Source organism: Arabidopsis lyrata (assembly GCF_000004255.2).
Source record: "Arabidopsis lyrata subsp. lyrata unplaced genomic scaffold ARALYscaffold_1, whole genome shotgun sequence".
NCBI lineage: Eukaryota > Viridiplantae > Streptophyta > Magnoliopsida > Brassicales > Brassicaceae > Arabidopsis > Arabidopsis lyrata.
Genome location: NW_003302555.1, coordinates 26790118 through 26810039, shown reverse-complemented (window position 1 = coordinate 26810039; position 19922 = coordinate 26790118). Strand labels below are relative to the sequence as shown.

Sequence of the window (19922 nt, the reverse complement as noted above, 5' to 3'; positions counted from 1 at the left end):
AACAAAAGAACATGAGACGAACATGTTTATTTAATTATGAAATTTTAAGGATTTCATAGATAAACAAAATTCTTATAACAAAGTCCTCAACACTTCCAACATTACAAAGTTACTTTAAAGCAAAGCATTTGGACACATCAAAACAAAAGATCTTACTTCGATGATTACGTCCAACGCTTCTTGTCTCATACGCTTCTTATAGCGATTGCTACAATATTCACCATCGGCCATGTATTCCCACTCCTGAGCAAAGTAGTTCTCAACATTTTCATACCCAAGAGGGTTGTACGGGTCAAAACACATTTTTTGCATAGTAAATTTTTATGAATCTCTCTGTAAACTAAAGAAACGAAGCGAAGACAGAATATTTTCAATGAGAGAAATGATAGCTCGGAACAACTTTATATAGTGCCTTTGGTCATCCATTTCTGCACTCAAACTACATGTAAGCATCCACAATTTTACCTTGAAAATGTTTTTTTTTTCTTTGGGTCTAATTAACTAACGCGTATTTTAGATCAAATATTATTCGTGAAGGTTTTGTATTCATTGTCATTAGTCATTACTTTGTTTCTCTTTTACCGGATATAAGCATTACCTTAGCTAGAACGCACTCAGCATTTTTTTTTCTTACCTTTACAATCTTGTTTTATATTAATAATATTAAGAATTAAGTATAAATGTTACGTTAACATTTATTTTGTTATGGTATAGTGTTCTAGTTATCGTTACATGAAAACAAACAATTCGGCCTTAGTCTTTTTTTTTTTTTTTTTTTTGTAGTATAATTGATAAAAGACTATCAGTTCATCTATCAATATTCAATACCATGTTTCAGTATCAGTTTGAAATTTGCTTATTAATTACATCAGGTTTTTTTCCGGAACAATTGTTATACACTTACAGAGAAAAGAACTCTAGTGATGGAAGATTTGGCTTGTATCAAAGATTTTATTTTGAACCAATCAATTTTTTGTTTTTTAATACCTTTTATATCTTGAGTGATGAAAGTCTAGGCACTTTATATTTACAGCTCTATTTGACCTAACTCTATTAAAAATCAAATGAAAATGTTCACCTCCGATCCATACTTTAGTTTCCATCTAAATCACAAATATATTATCAAATGGGAATAAAAACTTTAAAGCTCTTTCTCTCTCAAGCCTATGGTTTATCAGGGAAATATTTTGATATTGACCACTGTTTTACGCTTTTACTATTTGGAGATGTGTTTTGAAAATCGAGTCGCAAAAAGGTTTGCATTTGTTCAATAACTAAGCGATATCATCCATCATTTAGTTCTTAATAATAATGAGAAATAGTTTACCAGATAGCAATCATACATGAAAAATCTTTACAATACGTTCTCTCTTTTTTTTTTTTTTGGTTTTGTTTTGTTAATAATGACTCCATTTTACGTTCTTAAATCTCCATTCTACATCACTAATATCAAATGGGAAGAAACTTAGTATACGAAGGCCTAGTAAGGGCATTATTGTCAACTTGGGACCTATTTAGACCCACGTAAACCTCTTCTTAACATTTCTATTTGTTACGCTATTTAGCATAATACTATTTACGATCACATGCATGAAGAATCTCCACCTAATATCAAATGGGAAGACTTATTAAGATTATCTTTCTATATCTGGTCTATGGTTAGTTGTAAGGACAAGAATTTCAACTTTAGTAAGATGTGTGTTAGTAACCATTAACCAAACGTCCAATGTACGTTTTTTTCCATTTGGAGGTGTATATAATTATTTATTAGCCAACAGAAAAAATTATATCTTTACCATTGGTATTACAAGAATTCAACATTTTTATATTAACAATGTTGTTTTATATAAAAGTTACTGTTCTGCTCTAGTATTAATTGGCGCACCTATTATTCCTAGGTAAATGTTGCATTGATAACATTCACAGATCAAGCTATAACGATTATAATATATTTTATAGAACTCCCAATATTATTTTCTTTTTCCACTCCAAAAATTCATTTCTTTTATTTTTATCTTTTATATACAAATGTGAATTTTACAATTATCATAAACATAAATGAAAGAGAGCTGTCTTAATTTAAGTCTAGCCTCAGCTCAGTTCATCGATCAAGACCACTGCAATATCACTTTGGACTATATATCGTACCTCTATTAATGGTTATGAAGTTTTCATGTTAAATTAAACTTTTCCGATCCATAACAATTTTTTTGGACTCATTATTTTTCTTTGATATTCTACGTACCCAAAAGGCTTCCTTGTTGGCTAGTATCAAAGATATTTACTTCTCTTTCCGTATAATGATTTTACTTGGACCAATTGACTTCATTGACATTCTGTGTGTAGTCTGAACATTTTTTTATAGCTCTACTTAATTATCCTAGTCGATTTTTTAAATCCTAATGGTTTAACTAAAATCAAGTGAATATGTCCTGCCTAGATCATCAGTAAATGTCAAATGGAAATGTAAAAATAATACATCTCACTCATTATTCTATGTGTTAAACAAGATTATATGAATCGCAACTTTACAGGTGTAATTATGTATTAATTAGTCACTAGCTTACTAGATGACCAATCTGTTACATTTTTTTTTCCTATCTGGAAGTGATAACGAAAGAGACCTAGTCATCAACACGAAACAATACGTGTTTTTTTTTTTTTTTTTTTTTTTTGAAAACGACGAAACAATACGCGTTATCGACCAATATCAAGCAAAAGTTGCCACGATTTCTTTTATTTCTTCCCAAAATTATCAATGAAACTCTTCAAAAGTAACCATGCAGTTGCGATAACTAGTCGTATAATTTTAACTTGCAGCCCCAATTTAGTTCATCGATCGAGACCATTTCAATGTCGGTTGAAGTATCTTTATCTTTTATAAACTAAGAAATTAATAATGGATATATAGGGGGATGTGCCTTTAGTCAAGTGGTTAAGTCCACTTGACTCCGTCTTCTCCACCGGAGTTCGACTCCAGTAAGTCGCGTTACCCCGCGTAGTAAGGATTGGCTATGGATCGGGCCTTGTCGATCCAAAGATGTCAAAAAAAAAAATAATAATAATAATAATGGATATATAGTGTAAAAATAAAATTTGACTTTGTTTTTTTATGTCAACAAATATAATTTGATTATTATAAAGTATATTCGGGATTCAATGCTAAACAAAATCAGGAAAACCATCAGTACACAATAATTATTCTGGAGCAGAAGAATTTTGCTGACTAACACAATCTAAGCAAGAAAATTTAAGAACAAATTTATAATAGATCGAACTAGGCCTGAGATTTATATCCGTTATCCGCGGATATTCGTATCCGTATCCAGTTTTTGATCCGAAAAAACGGATATCCGGCCAAACGGATACGGATACGGATAGTAAAATGACGGATATCCCGGATACGGATACGGATACTCCTAAAATTTGGGCCGGATAACGGATATTCGGCAAAAAAAACTTGTAAGCCCAACTTTTTTAATTGTTTTTATTTTATTTTCAATGTTAATAAATAAATCATATGACAAAAATAAAAATAAATTTCTAAGAAGAATTTAAAAAATTATTTAATGTCTCTTTTTTAAAAAAACATCACTTGAATCTTTTAAACTTTTTGCTACTTTAATAAATTCTTTGTTTTTGTAATGTTTTGTATATATAATCAACTTCTACCTATTTTATGAAATTTTTAAGCTTTTTTATGTATGATATTAATGAATTCAGTATTTTAAAACACTATTTCCGGATATTCGCGGATATCCGGATTTTTAACGAATATCCGGATACCGGATATCCGGAATTTCCGGATCCGGATACGGATATCTTAAAAAAACTGGATATCCGCTCCGTTTACAGGCCTGGATCAAACAACCAATTTGTCCATTTTTATCCATAGAACAAGTGATTAAACTGATAACAATTTATTAAAATCTTTTCTTCGTTCTATAAACGATACATAGAATAGTTTACTTGGAATGACACATATTATGTAGGAAAATAATTAATTTCATGTAGGATTTTGTTTACATGTGTTTTCTTTTTTTTGGATTTGAAACGATTGGATGAAAATTGTTCCCATCGTATTCATCTAATCACGGTCGTTGGATGAAACCCACAATTTTTGATGCGGTATTTTAATTGAACAACAAATAAAAAAACATTTAGAGAAATTTATTAGATTGGAAGAAACAACCCTCGATCTTCTATCTTGATCTCCCATAAGAAATCCTAATTAAACCATGTAACTTGGATCCTACGCAACTCAAGTTTCCCTTTTGGTAGGCATTGCTCTGAAACCCCCATATATATATTTACTCTTGCTCATTATATCTTTCATATTTCAACATTCACTGAAACTACGAAAAAGTTATAAGAGTAACTAAGTAAGGATTTCGAAGGAGAATCTGACTTATGTGACTTGACTACTGCTGCAATTAAGGCTACTTACAACACACGGAACCCATGCGAAGTCGAGCGAATGAGCGATGCATCGATAAGTTGAATCACTTGAAGTCTCTGTCTCTTTCCGTGAAGGATATACAATTTTCTGAATCAATAGCTAAGCTCGAGACTTTGAGAAGGCATAGGAGGAACTCTAATCTGTAAGGAAGCTCAAGCCTTGTTTCATTCATGGTTGAAGACAATCTACGCACAAGGAAGCGACAACTCTTTCAAAGCTGATCATCTGAAGATGAAGAAGCATGTTCTAACAAGGTGTTCGGAGTTGAAGAAGAAAGAAGTACAGAGATCTATGGCTCGTGAAGTCACTGCCTTTTTGGTGTCGAAGAATCAAGAAGAGGAGACATCTCAGACTCTTAAGCGGTAGAGATAAAGAAAACGATTAAACTTTCAGAGTTGAATAAAAATGAAGATCAGAGATCATTGACTCGTCAAATAGAGAAGATTAAGAAAGAAGCAATGAACGACTTGTGAACGACTTTTTGCCGTCACAAGTCACGAATATCTCTTACTAATAAAAGAAGTTCATTGAGGCTTCTCAATCTATCTACAAGAGCTTATTTAAGCTTTCTTTTAATCATACCACGTCAGCAATTAGGGATCCAAATAAATGTGGCCACGTTACATTTTTTCAAATTATTTCTTTTTTTTTTGGTGCTATATTTTTGTCTTCAAATATACAAACTACCAATAGATTTAATTCTTAGACAAACAAATTATTATTTTTTTTATTTTTTTATAGACAAAGAGATTATACTATGAGCTTATAGTGTTTCAATATTCTTTGAACTTCTAATCCAATTTATTTTCAGGCTATTACGTTGCAGGTGGTAACGTTAGGAAGGAGAAGCAGAGGAGCTGATGGAAGCAAATGAAGATGATGATTATGGTGAGGATGATCTAAGGTGTAAAGGATGATACTCGGGTTTGCATTATCAGTCATGGAGAAGATTATGTTTAGAGGAAACAAGCAACTAAGTATGTGGCAGTGGTACTAGAAGGATAATTCATGTCATATATGCTTTATTCACTAAATAAACAATCAAAATTATTAAGAGTATTGGTGTCTTCTTGGAGATGAAATTTATTACATATAATTAATTAAGAATCTTTTCTAACATACAATTACAAGTATATGATTTCTATTTTAAAATTCAGGAATTTAGTAATTTTTTTTTGGAAAATCTTATTTACTTCAATTCAAATTTAAAATGTAATAATTCTTTTGATATTAGTTTATCGTTAACTAACTTAAACAATCAATCCTTATGTACCGGGCGTAACCCGGGCTAACCCCTAGTTACTCTAAAACCTAAGAAACCAAGAAAGATGATGGAGAGGCTTGAGGGACTTACGAAGGATAACGACCGCAAGATTTGTCAATTGTCATGTTGCATCAGCCCTTCTTTACCTTTGGCAACAAAGGATCAGAGAACAAGAAAGTAAAGAATCTGTGACCAAGACGTTTCCTAACAACTCCCGTAAAGCTCATTAGATATGTGCAGTCAAGGCTTCATGAGATAATCTACAAATATGTGAAGATCATGGCTTGAGCAAAGAAAGTCTCTCGCGGATTTAAAAGGTTCGGAATGATAGTATTGAGAATATAAGTGTGAGGAAGAGATGAACTCATTTGTAAGCGTGGTTGAGTGTTGAGAAAGTATTCTAGTGGATTTCCGAGATGTTAATTAATTACATCATCCCGGCGAGATATAGGGTTCCACGATGGAGCCGGAACTCGTAAAATTCTTTGTGTCTTACTTTCTCTGCTTCGTTTTGTTACACATGAGAGATCGAGAGAGAAAAAAGTCAAGAACCAATCATGATGAGTGTCTCCAAAACAAACGTTCACAGATACATAGTTCAGATTAAACCTCACAAGAGGGTTAATGATGCTTTAAAATATCACAGATTTTTGGTGTGTATTGTATTTCTTAAACTACAGCATAAGTCATAAAACCAATTTATAAACTAAATCCACATATCCAATTATCCAAATGTATCTTAATGAGTTTGGAGTTATTGGTTTGGGATTTAGAAAGACTTTTAATGAGTTTAAAAGTTATGTAGAATATGTTGTTATTCAATCAAGACTTTTAAAAACTCTATTACAATTTGGTGTTATTGGTTTGAGATTTATAAAAAGTAATCTAAAATCTTTATAAATCTAGTGTTATTGGATTAAGAGTTTTATAGAATCATTAAAAGTTTTGTGTTATTCAATTAAAACAAAAGAATCTTGGATTGTTGATAAATTAAAATATTATGTTATTGGTTTAGGATTTTATATAATTTTCTTCATAAAAAAAGTCATGAAAACTCCCCCATAAAATAGAGAGATTGTGAATAGAGTCCATGATTTTGCATGTGTCAGCAATCTTTGACACCGGAATCGTCTCCGTCGCTGCTTCTCCTGTTCTCCAGCAATTTCAAGTTCCAAAATTGGGGAATGGAGGAGACAAAGACATCTGTTTATGAGATGATATGATCTGTTTGTGTTTTTTGTCTTTGTCTTGGTCATCTATTTGTCTTCGCTTAATAAACAGTTTTCTATTTGTTGGGTTTGTGTTTGATTGGTGAATGAATGGACCAAATTGCGAATATTCAAGAGGATGAAGCGGTGGACAAATAGATGGCAAAGACAAAGACAAAAAACAAGAAAACCAAAAAAGAAGAAGAAGGATAACAGAACAGACGTGTTCTGGTTCAAAGACTGAAAGGGTTATCAAAACAACCCAGAAAAATATGAAACTTTGTTGAAAAATAGTAGAGAGATATACGAAGCTACAGGAAAAAGCGGAACGTGATTTGCTGTCACGGTCTGAAAGTTATGACCAATCTACCAAGACCGAAGAACAGAGCGACGAAGATGAAGTGCACCAACTTCAAACTTTTTCTCAAGTCGACTCACAAGGAATCAGAAGCTCATATTTATACGGTTGGAAATATCTTGATCTCAAGATTTCAGAACAACTTTTAGATCTCCAAACCGAGGTCTGAATCAGAAGATATCAAATGAAGAAGATGAAGCAAAAACAAGACTATCAAGACTCAAAACCGCAAAATCGAAGAACCAAATTAGTACAACTCTCTGGTAAATAAAAACTTATTATAAAAAGAAAATCAAAAGTTTGCTCAAAGATAGCAAGCTTCGTCACAAACAATGAAACCAAACAAACCAAGATCTTTGTCACCCCTTAATCCAACACAGACAAAGAAGAGAAAAATATTTGAAAATAAAAACTTCATGATCTTCATGGTATGCTCCCTGTTCCTGTAGCTTCTGCCCACATACTAGCAGCTATTGTGTCTCTCCAATTATTAGCATATTCCCTTTGTTGAGATTGGAGAGGTCCCGTATCTCTATTTTCCTCATAATTGTTTTCTTCGTGGCTCTCATTGTTTTTTTCGTCGTTGTCACTGTATTCTTCGGGAAGAAACTCATCGGACCGACATTCTCTACGAAGAAAGTTATGTAATCCAGCACAAGCTAATACAAGTTCTGCTTGTACCTTAAAAGGAATAGGCGGTGCTGATTTGAAAATCAAAAAGCGAGATTTGAAGATACCAAAAATTCTCTCGATCACATTTCTCAAAGATGCATGACGCAAGTTGAATAACTCATTTTGATTACTAGGATCACAACCTTGACCTCTAAAGTCTTATAGATGATACTTTGTACCTCTGAACGGAGCTAAAAAATTGCGTCGATTTGCAAATCCACAATCAACTAGATAATATTTTTCTGAAATTCATATATGATAGCAATGATATTAATAGTCATATTAACAAAAGAGAGGTAACAATTTTCTGTGTAATGCATAAGTATATACCTTCAGGAACAGGTAGCTTGCTCTTACTTCTCGTTAAAGTTTGGACAAGATTTTGGAAATATTTTGTAGGAAAAGTTTGGAAAAGTCATCAAGAGTATACAAGATTATGGAAAAAAGTTTTAAAGACTTTACAAGATTTTGGAAAATAAATCATCAAGATAATATAAAACTTTTTAACAATCTTTTAAAATCCTTTATTATCAAGTCACTAAAAGTCTTTCTAAATCCCAAACCAATAACACCCCCTTAGAAAACGGATAATATAAACACAATTAGCTAGACAAACCAATACATAACCATTTTGTATCTATAGCATATACAGTATAGATAATTTTCTATTGCTAACAATAGCGGATATCTTCCTTTAAAGGATTCTCTTATTGGTTAAAATAATTATTTCGCCAAGATTTTCTCTTTATAAGTTTTGTAACAAAAAGAAATGCACTTGGGGTTATTGAACGTAAGAATGCTATTCATTTTAACCTTTTTAAGAATTATATATAAATCTTGTGCTATTTAGTTATGTATTCGATAGTTTTTTAAATCTATTGTTTTTCAATTATTGATTTTAAAATTTTATTAAATGTTAATGCATGTTATTCAATATTAGGCTAATTTTGATGACAATGTTATTTAATTAGAACCTTAATAGAAAATTGGCTGTAAAATATGTGAAGAACCAAATCCCACCTTTTATGGTGTCAATATTTACTTGGATAAAATTTATTAAAAACTTTCAGATACTTAAAAATCTATCATTTTTGTTTGTTCTTATGAATTCTTCTAATTAAATTCAATATTTGAGTACCCCTTTCTTACATATGAAGTAATTAAATTCTGACAAAAACAAAAAATTAGAAGATTATATGAACTTGTCACATTTCACATTTCTATTGGTCAAGTGATTTGTGCTTTATCTTATAAAAGATTTATTTCCTTGTTTTTAGCTTATGTAAGTAAAATTTGGACATAAAAGTGAAAAAAAAAAACAGATTGAGAAAACAAACTGGGAACAAGATTTACATTGACAATCCCAAACTCTCCCTATCAAAACGCGTTAGATCTTTCGTGAACTTTTCACTTTTCACCGATTTGAAGTTATGGCTTCAATCAGTGACATTCCAGATGAACTGTTGTTGAATACACTTTCTTCGCTTCCAAGTAAAGAAGTGGTAGCCACGAGTGTCTTGTCAAAACGTTGGCGATCTCTTTGGACGGAGGTGAAAACATTCAGGTATGATGGTGAATCCATAGGTAGAACTTACTGGAAGTTTTTGCTATTTATTAGTAAAAGATCAAGCGTTGAGACCATGCAGCTCAAGCTGAATCCTCATTGTACACATAGAGACATCAAACCTTTGATTAACATTGCAGTTGCTCGATCCTTGAGAGAGCTGAGAATTGAGATGATTTGTGAGTCCTTCGAGTTGCCCAAAAGCTTTTACATGTTTTCACAACTTGAAACTGTTATACTCGAGAAAGTAAGTTTGAAGGATGTTCCACGTAATGCTCATTTGCCTTGCCTCAAACGTCTCCACTTTTTATCGGTCAAGTTCACGGGGGACGAATCTGTGAAAAAACTTCTAAGCATATGCCCCATTCTTGAAGAGTTGGTAGTGAAACGAAACTCCCTTACCAATGTAATGATATTTACTATCGATGTGCCTTTGCTGAGAAATCGCGGCCTGAAGGTGTTCATGGATTTGTGATAAATGCCCCTTCTTTGAGATGCTTTAGCATTAGGGACAGCTTTAGCAACTATTTACAGTTTGAAAACATGCCCCAGCTGGTCAAGGCGAGAGTCAACGTTGTTTGTGATGAACCTGACAAGTTTCTAGGATCTCTTGCCTCAACCCAATATCTTTCTTTGTGTTGTGTCACTTCAGAGGTACAAACTTTTTTGGTTGTTTGTCAAGTATCTAACATTTTCTAATTGAATTCTTACTATCTATGTTTTGCTTCATTTGCAGACTCCGGATTCGTATCCTCCTACTCCTACTGGGACTTCTTTCGTATATCTTGACCATCTAGAGCTATGTTTATGTTCTACGGAGTGGTGGAACTTACTGACCTGTATACTCGATGATGCTCCGAAACTTCGAGTTCTCAAGCTCAAATTGGTATGTGGTTCCTCCTTAGAATCCCCTGTCGCCCTTTTGTGTATTGTGTTTCCACTTTCTTCAAGACCTATAACACTAACAGAATGTATATTTTCTTTGTTCTGTAGTATCGAAAACATTGTGTCCGGTACAACGAGGCCATTGATCAATGGAACCAACCAGATTATGTTCCCATGTGTTTATCATCATATCTTGAGATCTTTGAGTGGAGGCAATACAACGGTGAAGAGCAAGAGAGAGAAGTTGCAAAGTACATTCTAGCAAACGCGAGTCGTCTAAAGAAGGCGACATTCTACTCAGAATCTGGAGAGAAGCATGGGATATTGAAAGAGTTAGAATATATGGCCAGAGGTTCAACGACATGCAAGCTTGTGTTTGATTAAACGCTTGTGTTATCAACAATTATAAAGAGAATAATATGCATCTTTCATTGATTCAAAAAAAGACTTTTACTTTTAGTTTGAGTCTACTCTGGTTTATTAATTAACAAATTTCTCGTTTACTTCTCGATGCCTTGTTGCAAATACTGAATCAAGTCGTATCCATCATTAGTCTATTTGTTATAAGCATTGGTACAGACATGAATTATAAACATAGCTCTATGGCTCGTGAAGTCACCACCCTTTTGGTGTTGAAGAATAAAGAAGATGAGATATCTCAGACTCTTGAAGCGGTAGAGATTAAGAAAACAATCAAACTTTCAGAGTAGAATACGAAAGAAGATAAGAGATCATTGACTAGTGAAACAGAGAAGATTAAGAAAGAAACAAGGAACTATTTTTTGGCGTTGAAACACAGAGAGGATCATAAATCTGAGACTTGTGGCGAGAAATATTTTAAGAAAGAGAAGACCGATCTAAAGCCCTTCAACTTGAAGAGAATTCCGTTTTGCTTTGGAGGATGATATGACTAAGAAGCCACGTGAAGATGTTACCTACGTACTAAGTTTCGGTTCATTGATAAAGAAGACAATTAAAACAGAAAAGGAGCTGTATAACAAGAAAGTTGATGAGATGGTAAAACAGTTTGTAGCTGCAAATAAAGCTGTTGATGTGGCCAACACTAAGGGCGTTCTCTCTGGTAAACGAGAGGTGTCTCGTTGCATTGACGCTCTCTTGTTACTGATGAAAATCAATATTACCCCAAAACCAAAAGAACCAAGGAGGATGATGGATAAGCTTGAGGGATTTACAAAACATAAAGACCGCAAGATTTGCCATGTTGCATCAGCCCTTCTTCACTTTTGGAGACAGAGAATCAGAGAACAAGAACGTAAAGATTCTGGACCAAGACGTTTACTAACAACACTTGTAAAGCTCATTAGATATTTTTGGTCAAGGCTTCATTAGAGAATCTACAAATATGTGAAGATCATGGCTTGAACAAAGAAAGTCTCTAAAGAGAACTTATCATTTGTATGCACGGGTGAGTGTTGACTAAGTATTCTAGTGGATTTCCAGGATGTTAACTAAATCATCCCGACGAGATGTAGGGTTCCACATTGCAACCTGAACTCGTAAAATTCTTAGTGTATTTACTTTTCTCTGCTTTGTTTTGTTACATACGAGAGATCGAGAGAAAAAGAAGTCAAGAACCAAATCATGATGAGTGTCTCCAAAACAAACATTTACAGATACATAGTTCAGATTAAACCTCACAAGAGGGTTAACGATGCTTTAAAATATCACAAATGCTATATAGATGTGTATTGTGTTTTGTTAATCTGCAACATAAGACCAATTGCAATTTATAAACTAAATTCACATATCCAAATGTATCTTAGAAAATGGATAATATAAATTCACAACTAGACAAACCAATACACAAGAGCATTTTAATTTTTATTTATATCACTAATCTAGTTCCGCTAAAATATAAGTTGTGAAATCACATTCATTGACCTGTAAAGATACGACTGAAGTGGATCAGGGCGTTTCTTAAAAAGTAGTGCTTTTTCCTCAGATAATTATCCATTGAAGCTAATTAGTTAAGGACTTGAATAGAAAGCAGAACAAGTGCAGTCCTTCTACAGTTTTACTTGAACCGCTAAAATGCTTCCCTTCACAGTAAATTATGATCCATTTTTTTATTAACAATTAAAATAACAAAAATAATAATGATCCACAAGCAGTCGAAAACAATGGGCTTGAATGGAGAGATGGGAAAAAAGCAGTTCTTCCGGTAGAGCAGATCATACGCACATTAGTCACCATTCAGCATTATATAACAATTACAAAACGTTTCATTTTAAGAAATAATATAATATTAATGTACCACTTGCAGTACAATTACTTGAGTAAAAATACACTGTACTTTGTGGATCATGTTCCATTGCAAATAAGAGGTGATCCAGGCATTTCCTCCGCCTATGAACATTTTTTAGTTTTGTTATTATAACTAGATTTTAACCCGCGGTACACCGCGGGGCTATATTTTCTTAAAAAAATCAAAATGTAATTTGTTTGATAGATTATTTTGATTGTTAATTTTAGGATTTCACCCGTGGTATACGATCTTTTATAAATATCAACCCAAACCCGTCCCATCATATTACCCGTCCCGTAAAATTAAACATTATTTAGTTATTTTTCTTTTTAATAATACTTTTCTTTAAAAGCTATATAATTCAAGTCAATTTAAAAATTTCTTTTAAATGGTTCCCATAAGATATATATACATATATATTAAATTTGTATAGAGTTGAAATAATATTAATATTACAAATTTTTTATATAATTTAAATATTATAAATATTTTTAAAAATATGTAATATATATTTTTTGTTATTGAATAAGAGGATATTATGTGTAAGAAATGTAGAAAATAAGAGTTTAATATTTTTATTATGGAGTCGCAAAAAAAATCTTTTATTTCTATACATGTTATTCATTTATTAATAATAAAAGAAAACAAATCCTTTAAATTAGATATTAACTAAAATAAACGTACCATAATTACTTATTAAGTAACAACCAATAAATTTCACCAAAAAATAGGTAACAACCAATAAATTCTAAACGCAGTAATTAAAGAATGAGATATTAAAAAAAAAAATATCAAATAAGATATAAGAATCTTAAAATAATTGAACATCTAAATAATTTAATTGTTAGTGTCGATTTTAATGCCTTCATTAATGTGGATTTTTTTTTTTTACAGAGAAATATTTCCTAAAGATTATCACATTAATAACTCAGAAAATTAAGGAAGATATGAATTTATGATTCTCGAAATCGTATTGGTAATATCTTTAAGTAATATTTTTCAAATTTAAATAATTAATGCCAATGACATTCATCCGTAAATAAGGTCTAACTCCAGGATTTATTTGCTAAAAGTCATTCAAAAATGTATATATAGATTGATAGATTATTTTGATTGTTAATTTTAGGATTTCACCCGTGGTATACGATCTTTTATAAATATCAACCCAAACCCGTCCCATCATATTACCCGTCCCGTGAAATTAAACATTATTTAGTTATTTTTCTTTTTAATAATACTTTTATTTAAAAGCTATATAATTCAAGTCAATTTAAAAATTTCTTTTAAATGGTTCCCATAAGATATATATATATACATATATATTAAATTTGTATAGAGTTGAAATAATATTAATATTACAATTTTTTTATATAATTTAAATATTATAAATATTTTTAAAAATATGTAATATATATTTTTTGTTATTGAATAAGAGGATATTATGTGTAAGAAATGTAGAAAATAAGAGTTTAATATTTTTGTTATGGAGTCGCAAAAAAAATCTTTTATTTCTATACATGTTATTCATTTATTAATAATAAAAGAAAACAAATCCTTTAAATTAGATATTAACTAAAATAAACGCACCATAATTACTTATTAAGTAACAACCAATAAATTTCACCAAAAAATAGGTAACAACCAATAAATTCTAAACGCAGTAATTAAAGAATGAGATATTAAAAAAAAATATCAAATAAGATATAAGAATCTTAAAATAATTGAACATCTAAATAATTTAATTGTTAGTGTCGATTTTAATGCCTTCATTAATGTGGATTTTTTTTTTTTTACAGAGAAATATTTCCTAAAGATTATCACATTAATGACTCAGAAAATTAAGGAAGATATGAATTTATGATTCTCGAAATCGTATTGGTAATATCTTTAAGTAATATTTTTCAAATTTAAATAATTAATGCCAATGGCATTCATCCGTAAATAAGGTCTAACTCCAGGATTTATTTGCTAAAAGTCATTCAAAAATGTATATATAGATTTTTTAGTTATTAAAATTAATATAGGTAGTTAAATTAAAATCATACTTCTCCATTGACATTATTCACTTTCTTCATTTACCAAAAGTACTTAATTTTTTATTTTCTTCTCATTCTCATAAATAACAAATATTTTTTTCTTTTTCTTTTTTCTTTTCAAAAAATAATTTTATATTGCCATTCACCATTTTCATTCAATTACAAAACAGTTTTTTTTTAAATAATAAAATATTAAATACATGTATAATAATATGTTAAACCAGTATTACAAATGTATTTTAATATAATTGTTTTTAGTATGTATATAGTTTATGTAAAAAATTTTATTTAAAAATAACGTTTTTTACAATATAAATATTTCACCCCCACTTCGTGATCCACTTTTACCATTCAACACAAATTTAAAGCGTTCGATCTGCTTGATCCGCATTTGTATCGCTAGATCTGCTTGATCCGCTTTTGTTTTGCTTTATACGCCTGATCCGCATGATCCGCTCCGTCCGATACGCTTTCTCCATTCGGAGCCAATATTTGAGATATTACTTGAAAGTCATGTTTTTTTATTTTCTTATGATAATATTTAGAGGAATTATCGCATTTATAGTTGATGGGAATAAATAAGCGACACTTACTTGAAAATTTTAAATAATCGAATATCCAAAACTAAATTTCGCCTTATTTTAGAATTTTATGTCGCTGGCACAAACATTTTTCTATTTTTTGGATGTATTTTTATGGTTAAATAAATATATCCTATATTACAAAGAATATTATCCAAAATTACTACCACTTATTAACTACAAAATAATTACTTAGTTACTATCATATTACCGCTAGTTAAAACATATGATCTTCTTCTCTTTGTTTTTTTTTTAAATGACTACAACCATATTTGTAAGTTACTAAGTTCTATAACCTCAAAAAATTTTGTTTCCACCCAAAACAGATATCAACTTTAACTGGAACCATATATGCTATTTTTATTTTGTTGGAATCAATGTTATATATGATCCAAATCTCTATACTATTTAAAGAGAAGTACAAATGAAAATGGGTCGGGTTAAAATCAGAAAATTGACCCGAAATTCTGAAATCGGATTTTTGAAATTTTTTTGGAATATAAATTCAAATTAATAATGAAAAATCGAATTAAAATCAAATATTTATGGAAATCAAATAAAATCTGATTGTACTTATGGTAACTAATAATAAAAGCATATTCCGAACAATATTATACATTAATTACGTATAATAAATTTGTTCATATATTTTTGGGACTAATTCCATAACAATCAACGTTTTTGTCATTAATTTCGCTCAATTGAAAGATATTTTACTTGCTTATAAAGATTTCTAGAAAATTTATCACAAATAACCCATCTGTTTTATAAATTAAATTGATATTTTTATTTTGGTCGTGTAAATTAAATAGATATTTTTATTTTGGTCGTGTAAATTAAATAGATATGAAATCCATGTAACTAATTTTAATTTAATTAGATTAAATCGAAATTATGATATTTTCATACCTATAGCTTACCAAAGAAGTTTAATTTTCAATTTATAAAGATTTCTTGAATATGATTTTAGAATTATTCAACAAGATGATAAGTATTTATTAAATTTTGTGAATCATGAAAAATAATAATTAATTGTCAATCATTATACTTCATCTTTCAATCTCTCATCTAACAAATAAGATACATATTCTATTATTCCTATGTCCAAACTTCATTTTGTTGTATGACTAAATAATATTCCAATTAGAACTGTCAAAGCGAGTTGATTCGTCCCGTTAAGTCCGTTTTGCGATAGACAAAAAATATTTTGACTTTTAGTTAGTCGGTCCACACGACCCGCGGGTAGCATATATGAAATACAAACCCGTCCCGCGAATGTATGCGGATTTGCGGGATTGTCCATGGATTTTGTTTAAATAATTTTAAAGTAACCAAAATTTAAAAAAATAATAAAATAAATAAATAAATAAAAATACTATTAAAAGTTTGTTTAAATTACCACATGTTGAATAAATTATAATTTTATCAATAAATACTAATATGCAGGCTGATCCGTCAACCCGCGGATGAAAACCGATTAAACCTATGACCCACTGCGAATTAATCCATGTGGCCCACTTATTTGCGGGTTTAATTTATTTTCCCAAATCTGCCCCATAGTGAGATGATGTGGGCTCGACCCGCGGTTTTTGACCTATTTTGACTGCTCTAATTCCCATGAATCGTCTAATTTTAGAATTTTAAAACACAAAATTCTATTTTGTAAATCATAATTAATACGATGGGTATATTTATAAACAATTTTACATTTTCTCTACAATTCGTTATTAAAAATATTTATAAGTATACTACACGATTCGTTCTACTAAAAAACACACACAATATTAAACGCAACGTATGTAAACCAATATTGACCCACGGTGGACCGCGGGTCCGATCCTAGTCTTATTATATGATCGACTCCTAAAAAGATTTGGTATCTTTGCTCTATACACAATTCGGACGGTACCAACTGCCAGCTCTCACGGTCAACAACCTACCATGTCCGCTCCGTTATGGTGTGATCACAGGTGACCCTCGTGAAGAAAACTTTCATGCTTGTGTTATAACCACCAACTTTGTTGCAGGAAACAAGAAGGTACGAGGACGTCATACTCCTATTTACTTAGAGATCTACTACACTGCTAAGAGGAATGGGCAGTGGAAACCTTATTGGTCATCCAGTTATTTCCTTGAAAAAGTGTTTTTTTTGTCCTTATGTCGAGTCCACCACCCCTGCTCCACACATGGTTTCCGTTCGAATATTTGAACCGAATAGATGTTATGTTTATTTGAAACCCAAGGTTGGACTGTTTCAGACCTTGTAGAAGAAAAACAGATAGAATATGTTTATTTCCAAGAATTTTTCTTCACACAGCTGAAAGAAAGTTTACAAATCTCTCCACAAACTCCAAAAATTCTAGACATCAAAGGCTCAACAACATTTAACAGAATGTGAGAGAGAGAAGAACAACAACCTTTGTGAATTCAATCACATCTCTACCATGGACGGTGTTTGGGTTGAAATTCGTCCTTAGCCAAATTGTGTTCTCCTTCTCTACATTTCCATTATTATTTGTTATGTGTGTTAATTTCTAAGTTTTATTGTTATGCATGTGTGTTAGTTATTTTATGTCTTTAAACTGTGGGATTTCTGGATTTGTAAAAATGTTTTATATTGTTGCTTTTCGTCCTTTTCTACGATGGAGTGCATTGCTTTTCTAAGTAGAGAAAAATAAGGAAACTAAATCTACAAAAGAAAATCGAATATGGAAATATTTTTTTTTAATTACGTTCTACGAAAAATAGAATATGTATTCTTAAAATTTAGAATACGTTCAAAAGTTTGACAAATGTTTTCGATTTGCTTAACTTAGGTTCAGAACGAAATTTTGCCATCTTCTCTTCTTCTTTTTATCAAATCAATTTTTCTCTTACTTTTTATGTTTTCTTAGTGAATAGATGAATATGTTATATATCTATACAACGTGCGGTATATGGAGATTAAATGAGGAGAAAGCGTAGAGATTTGTTGTTGACGAACAAAGGTGTGCTAGATTAACTACTTTTGCAAAACCATTGAAGCAAGAGATGAAACTGATTTTTTTTACTAAATATAGTATTGTTTTTGGTATTAGAGATTTTGTGAGTACACTATATTATGATGAATCCGGTTCTAAAATTATTTAATTGTGGAAAAATGTCAAACGATGTTTTGGAGTAGGAGCCATTTAAACTGATCAAACCAACAAGTAAAAAAATATTAAAATTAGAACTTGCCAAAATATTGTTAAAACGTAGATGTGAAGTTTGTTAAATCAAAAGAGTATTTTACAAACACCAAAAAAAAAAATTAAGGGTTACATGATCAATAAAATAACTCTTAGATCTAAAAATATTTTATGAATCACATATTTATAATAGAGAATAAACGATATTCAATTATTCATGATTTAAAGAAAACGAGAGTAGGAGATTGGGCGGTTACTTTTGATTTTGTTGAAAAAATAATCATGGATTAAAGGAAAAAAAATGTTTATAAGTAATTTTTAGATATAGCCTTTTATTTAGTTAGATATTTTGGGCTTTTTCGCAACGTGTATGTGTCAAAAATTAGATAATATATATATTTTTTATTTTGTTATCTTCATTTTTCTATATTTTTTTTAATTAAAGGTATAATAGATTTTTAATTATTTAAAATCTAGTGCAAAAAAATTATCTAATAAAGATATAAATGGACAATTGAGAGAAAAATAATTCTTTTATTTCCAATTTTCCCCAATCTTTTATAATCATGCTCATGTGGTTTTTTGTTTTTATTTTTTCTGGTTTATTTTACATCCACAAACCATTAATTGATCGTTAAACAATCACCTTTAATTGTTGTAAAAAACAGATGACAGTTTCTTATATACTATTTTTCATATGTTAGCATAGAACAAAACAACAAAATTTCTCGGATGTGCACGAAGATAATGTTATCGAATCCTCGACCTATTTTTATCTTCTCATTTGGGTATCTACAAACACATCTCTATGTATTATTATAAACATCAATACATCATGATCCATTGTAAATCATAAATATATATATATATATATATATATAAAAGTTAGGTTTTATTCTCTTCTTATTGGTCCACTTGGTAATGTAACTTAAGAAAAAATTATGTTCAATTAAACCAAAAATAACACATTTAATCATATACAATTAACTCACACTTTAATATAAAATTGAGAGAGTGAAGACAACAGCCTTCGTGAGAGAGTGAAGACAATAGCCTTCGTGAAGTCAATTACATCTCTATCATGGACGAAGTTTAAGTTGAAATTCAGCCTTAGCCAAATTGTGTTCTCCTTCTCTACATTTCTTAATTTATTTGTTATGTATGTTAATTTTCAAGTTTTATTGGTATGCATGTATGTTAGTTAATTTATATCTTTAAATTGTGTGGTTTCTGGATTTGTAAGAATGTTTATATTGTTGTTTTTCGTCGTTTTCTACCATCGCTTATCTAAGTAGAGAAAAATAAGGAAACTAAATATACAAATTAAGAAAATCGAATATATGAGAATATTTTTTTTTATTACGTTCTATGAAATTAGAATATGTATTCTTGAAATTTAGAATATGTTAAAAAGATTGAAAACATTTTCTTGCTTAACACTAGGTTCAAAACAAAATTT

At 30.4% G+C, this 19922-nt stretch overlaps 2 protein-coding genes and 1 long non-coding RNA gene across 3 annotated transcripts; 2 read left to right on the top strand and 1 right to left on the bottom strand.

Moving 5' to 3' along the window:
* Window positions 1-7485: 7485 nt before the first annotated feature.
* Window positions 7486-8537, bottom strand: LOC110224601. Its single transcript, XR_002329094.1, has 2 exons — window positions 8292-8537; window positions 7486-8203 (listed from the first exon to the last, which is right to left on the bottom strand). It is a non-coding gene; the product is annotated as an uncharacterized LOC110224601 (long non-coding RNA).
* An 829-nt stretch (window positions 8538-9366) lies between these two features.
* On the top strand, window positions 9367-10021 carry LOC110224599 (putative FBD-associated F-box protein At1g50980). Its single transcript, XM_021010904.1, has one exon. It carries the CDS (start codon window positions 9392-9394, stop codon window positions 9998-10000), a length of 609 nt encoding a protein of 202 aa, XP_020866563.1. The 5' UTR covers window positions 9367-9391; the 3' UTR covers window positions 10001-10021.
* Window positions 10022-10053: 32 nt separating this feature from the next.
* Window positions 10054-10848, top strand: LOC110224600 (putative FBD-associated F-box protein At1g50980). Its single transcript, XM_021010905.1, is given in 4 exon segments — window positions 10054-10179; window positions 10262-10411; window positions 10519-10741; window positions 10744-10848. Coding segments are annotated over 4 exon segments (531 nt in total). The 5' UTR covers window positions 10054-10068; the 3' UTR covers window positions 10791-10848.
* The last annotated feature ends 9074 nt before the right edge of the window (window positions 10849-19922 follow it).

Excerpts from the sequence above, each read along its gene's own strand:
- LOC110224599 (XM_021010904.1), top strand. The coding sequence starts at position 9,392 with ATGGCTTCAATCAGTGACATTCCAGATGAACTGTTGTTGAATACACTT.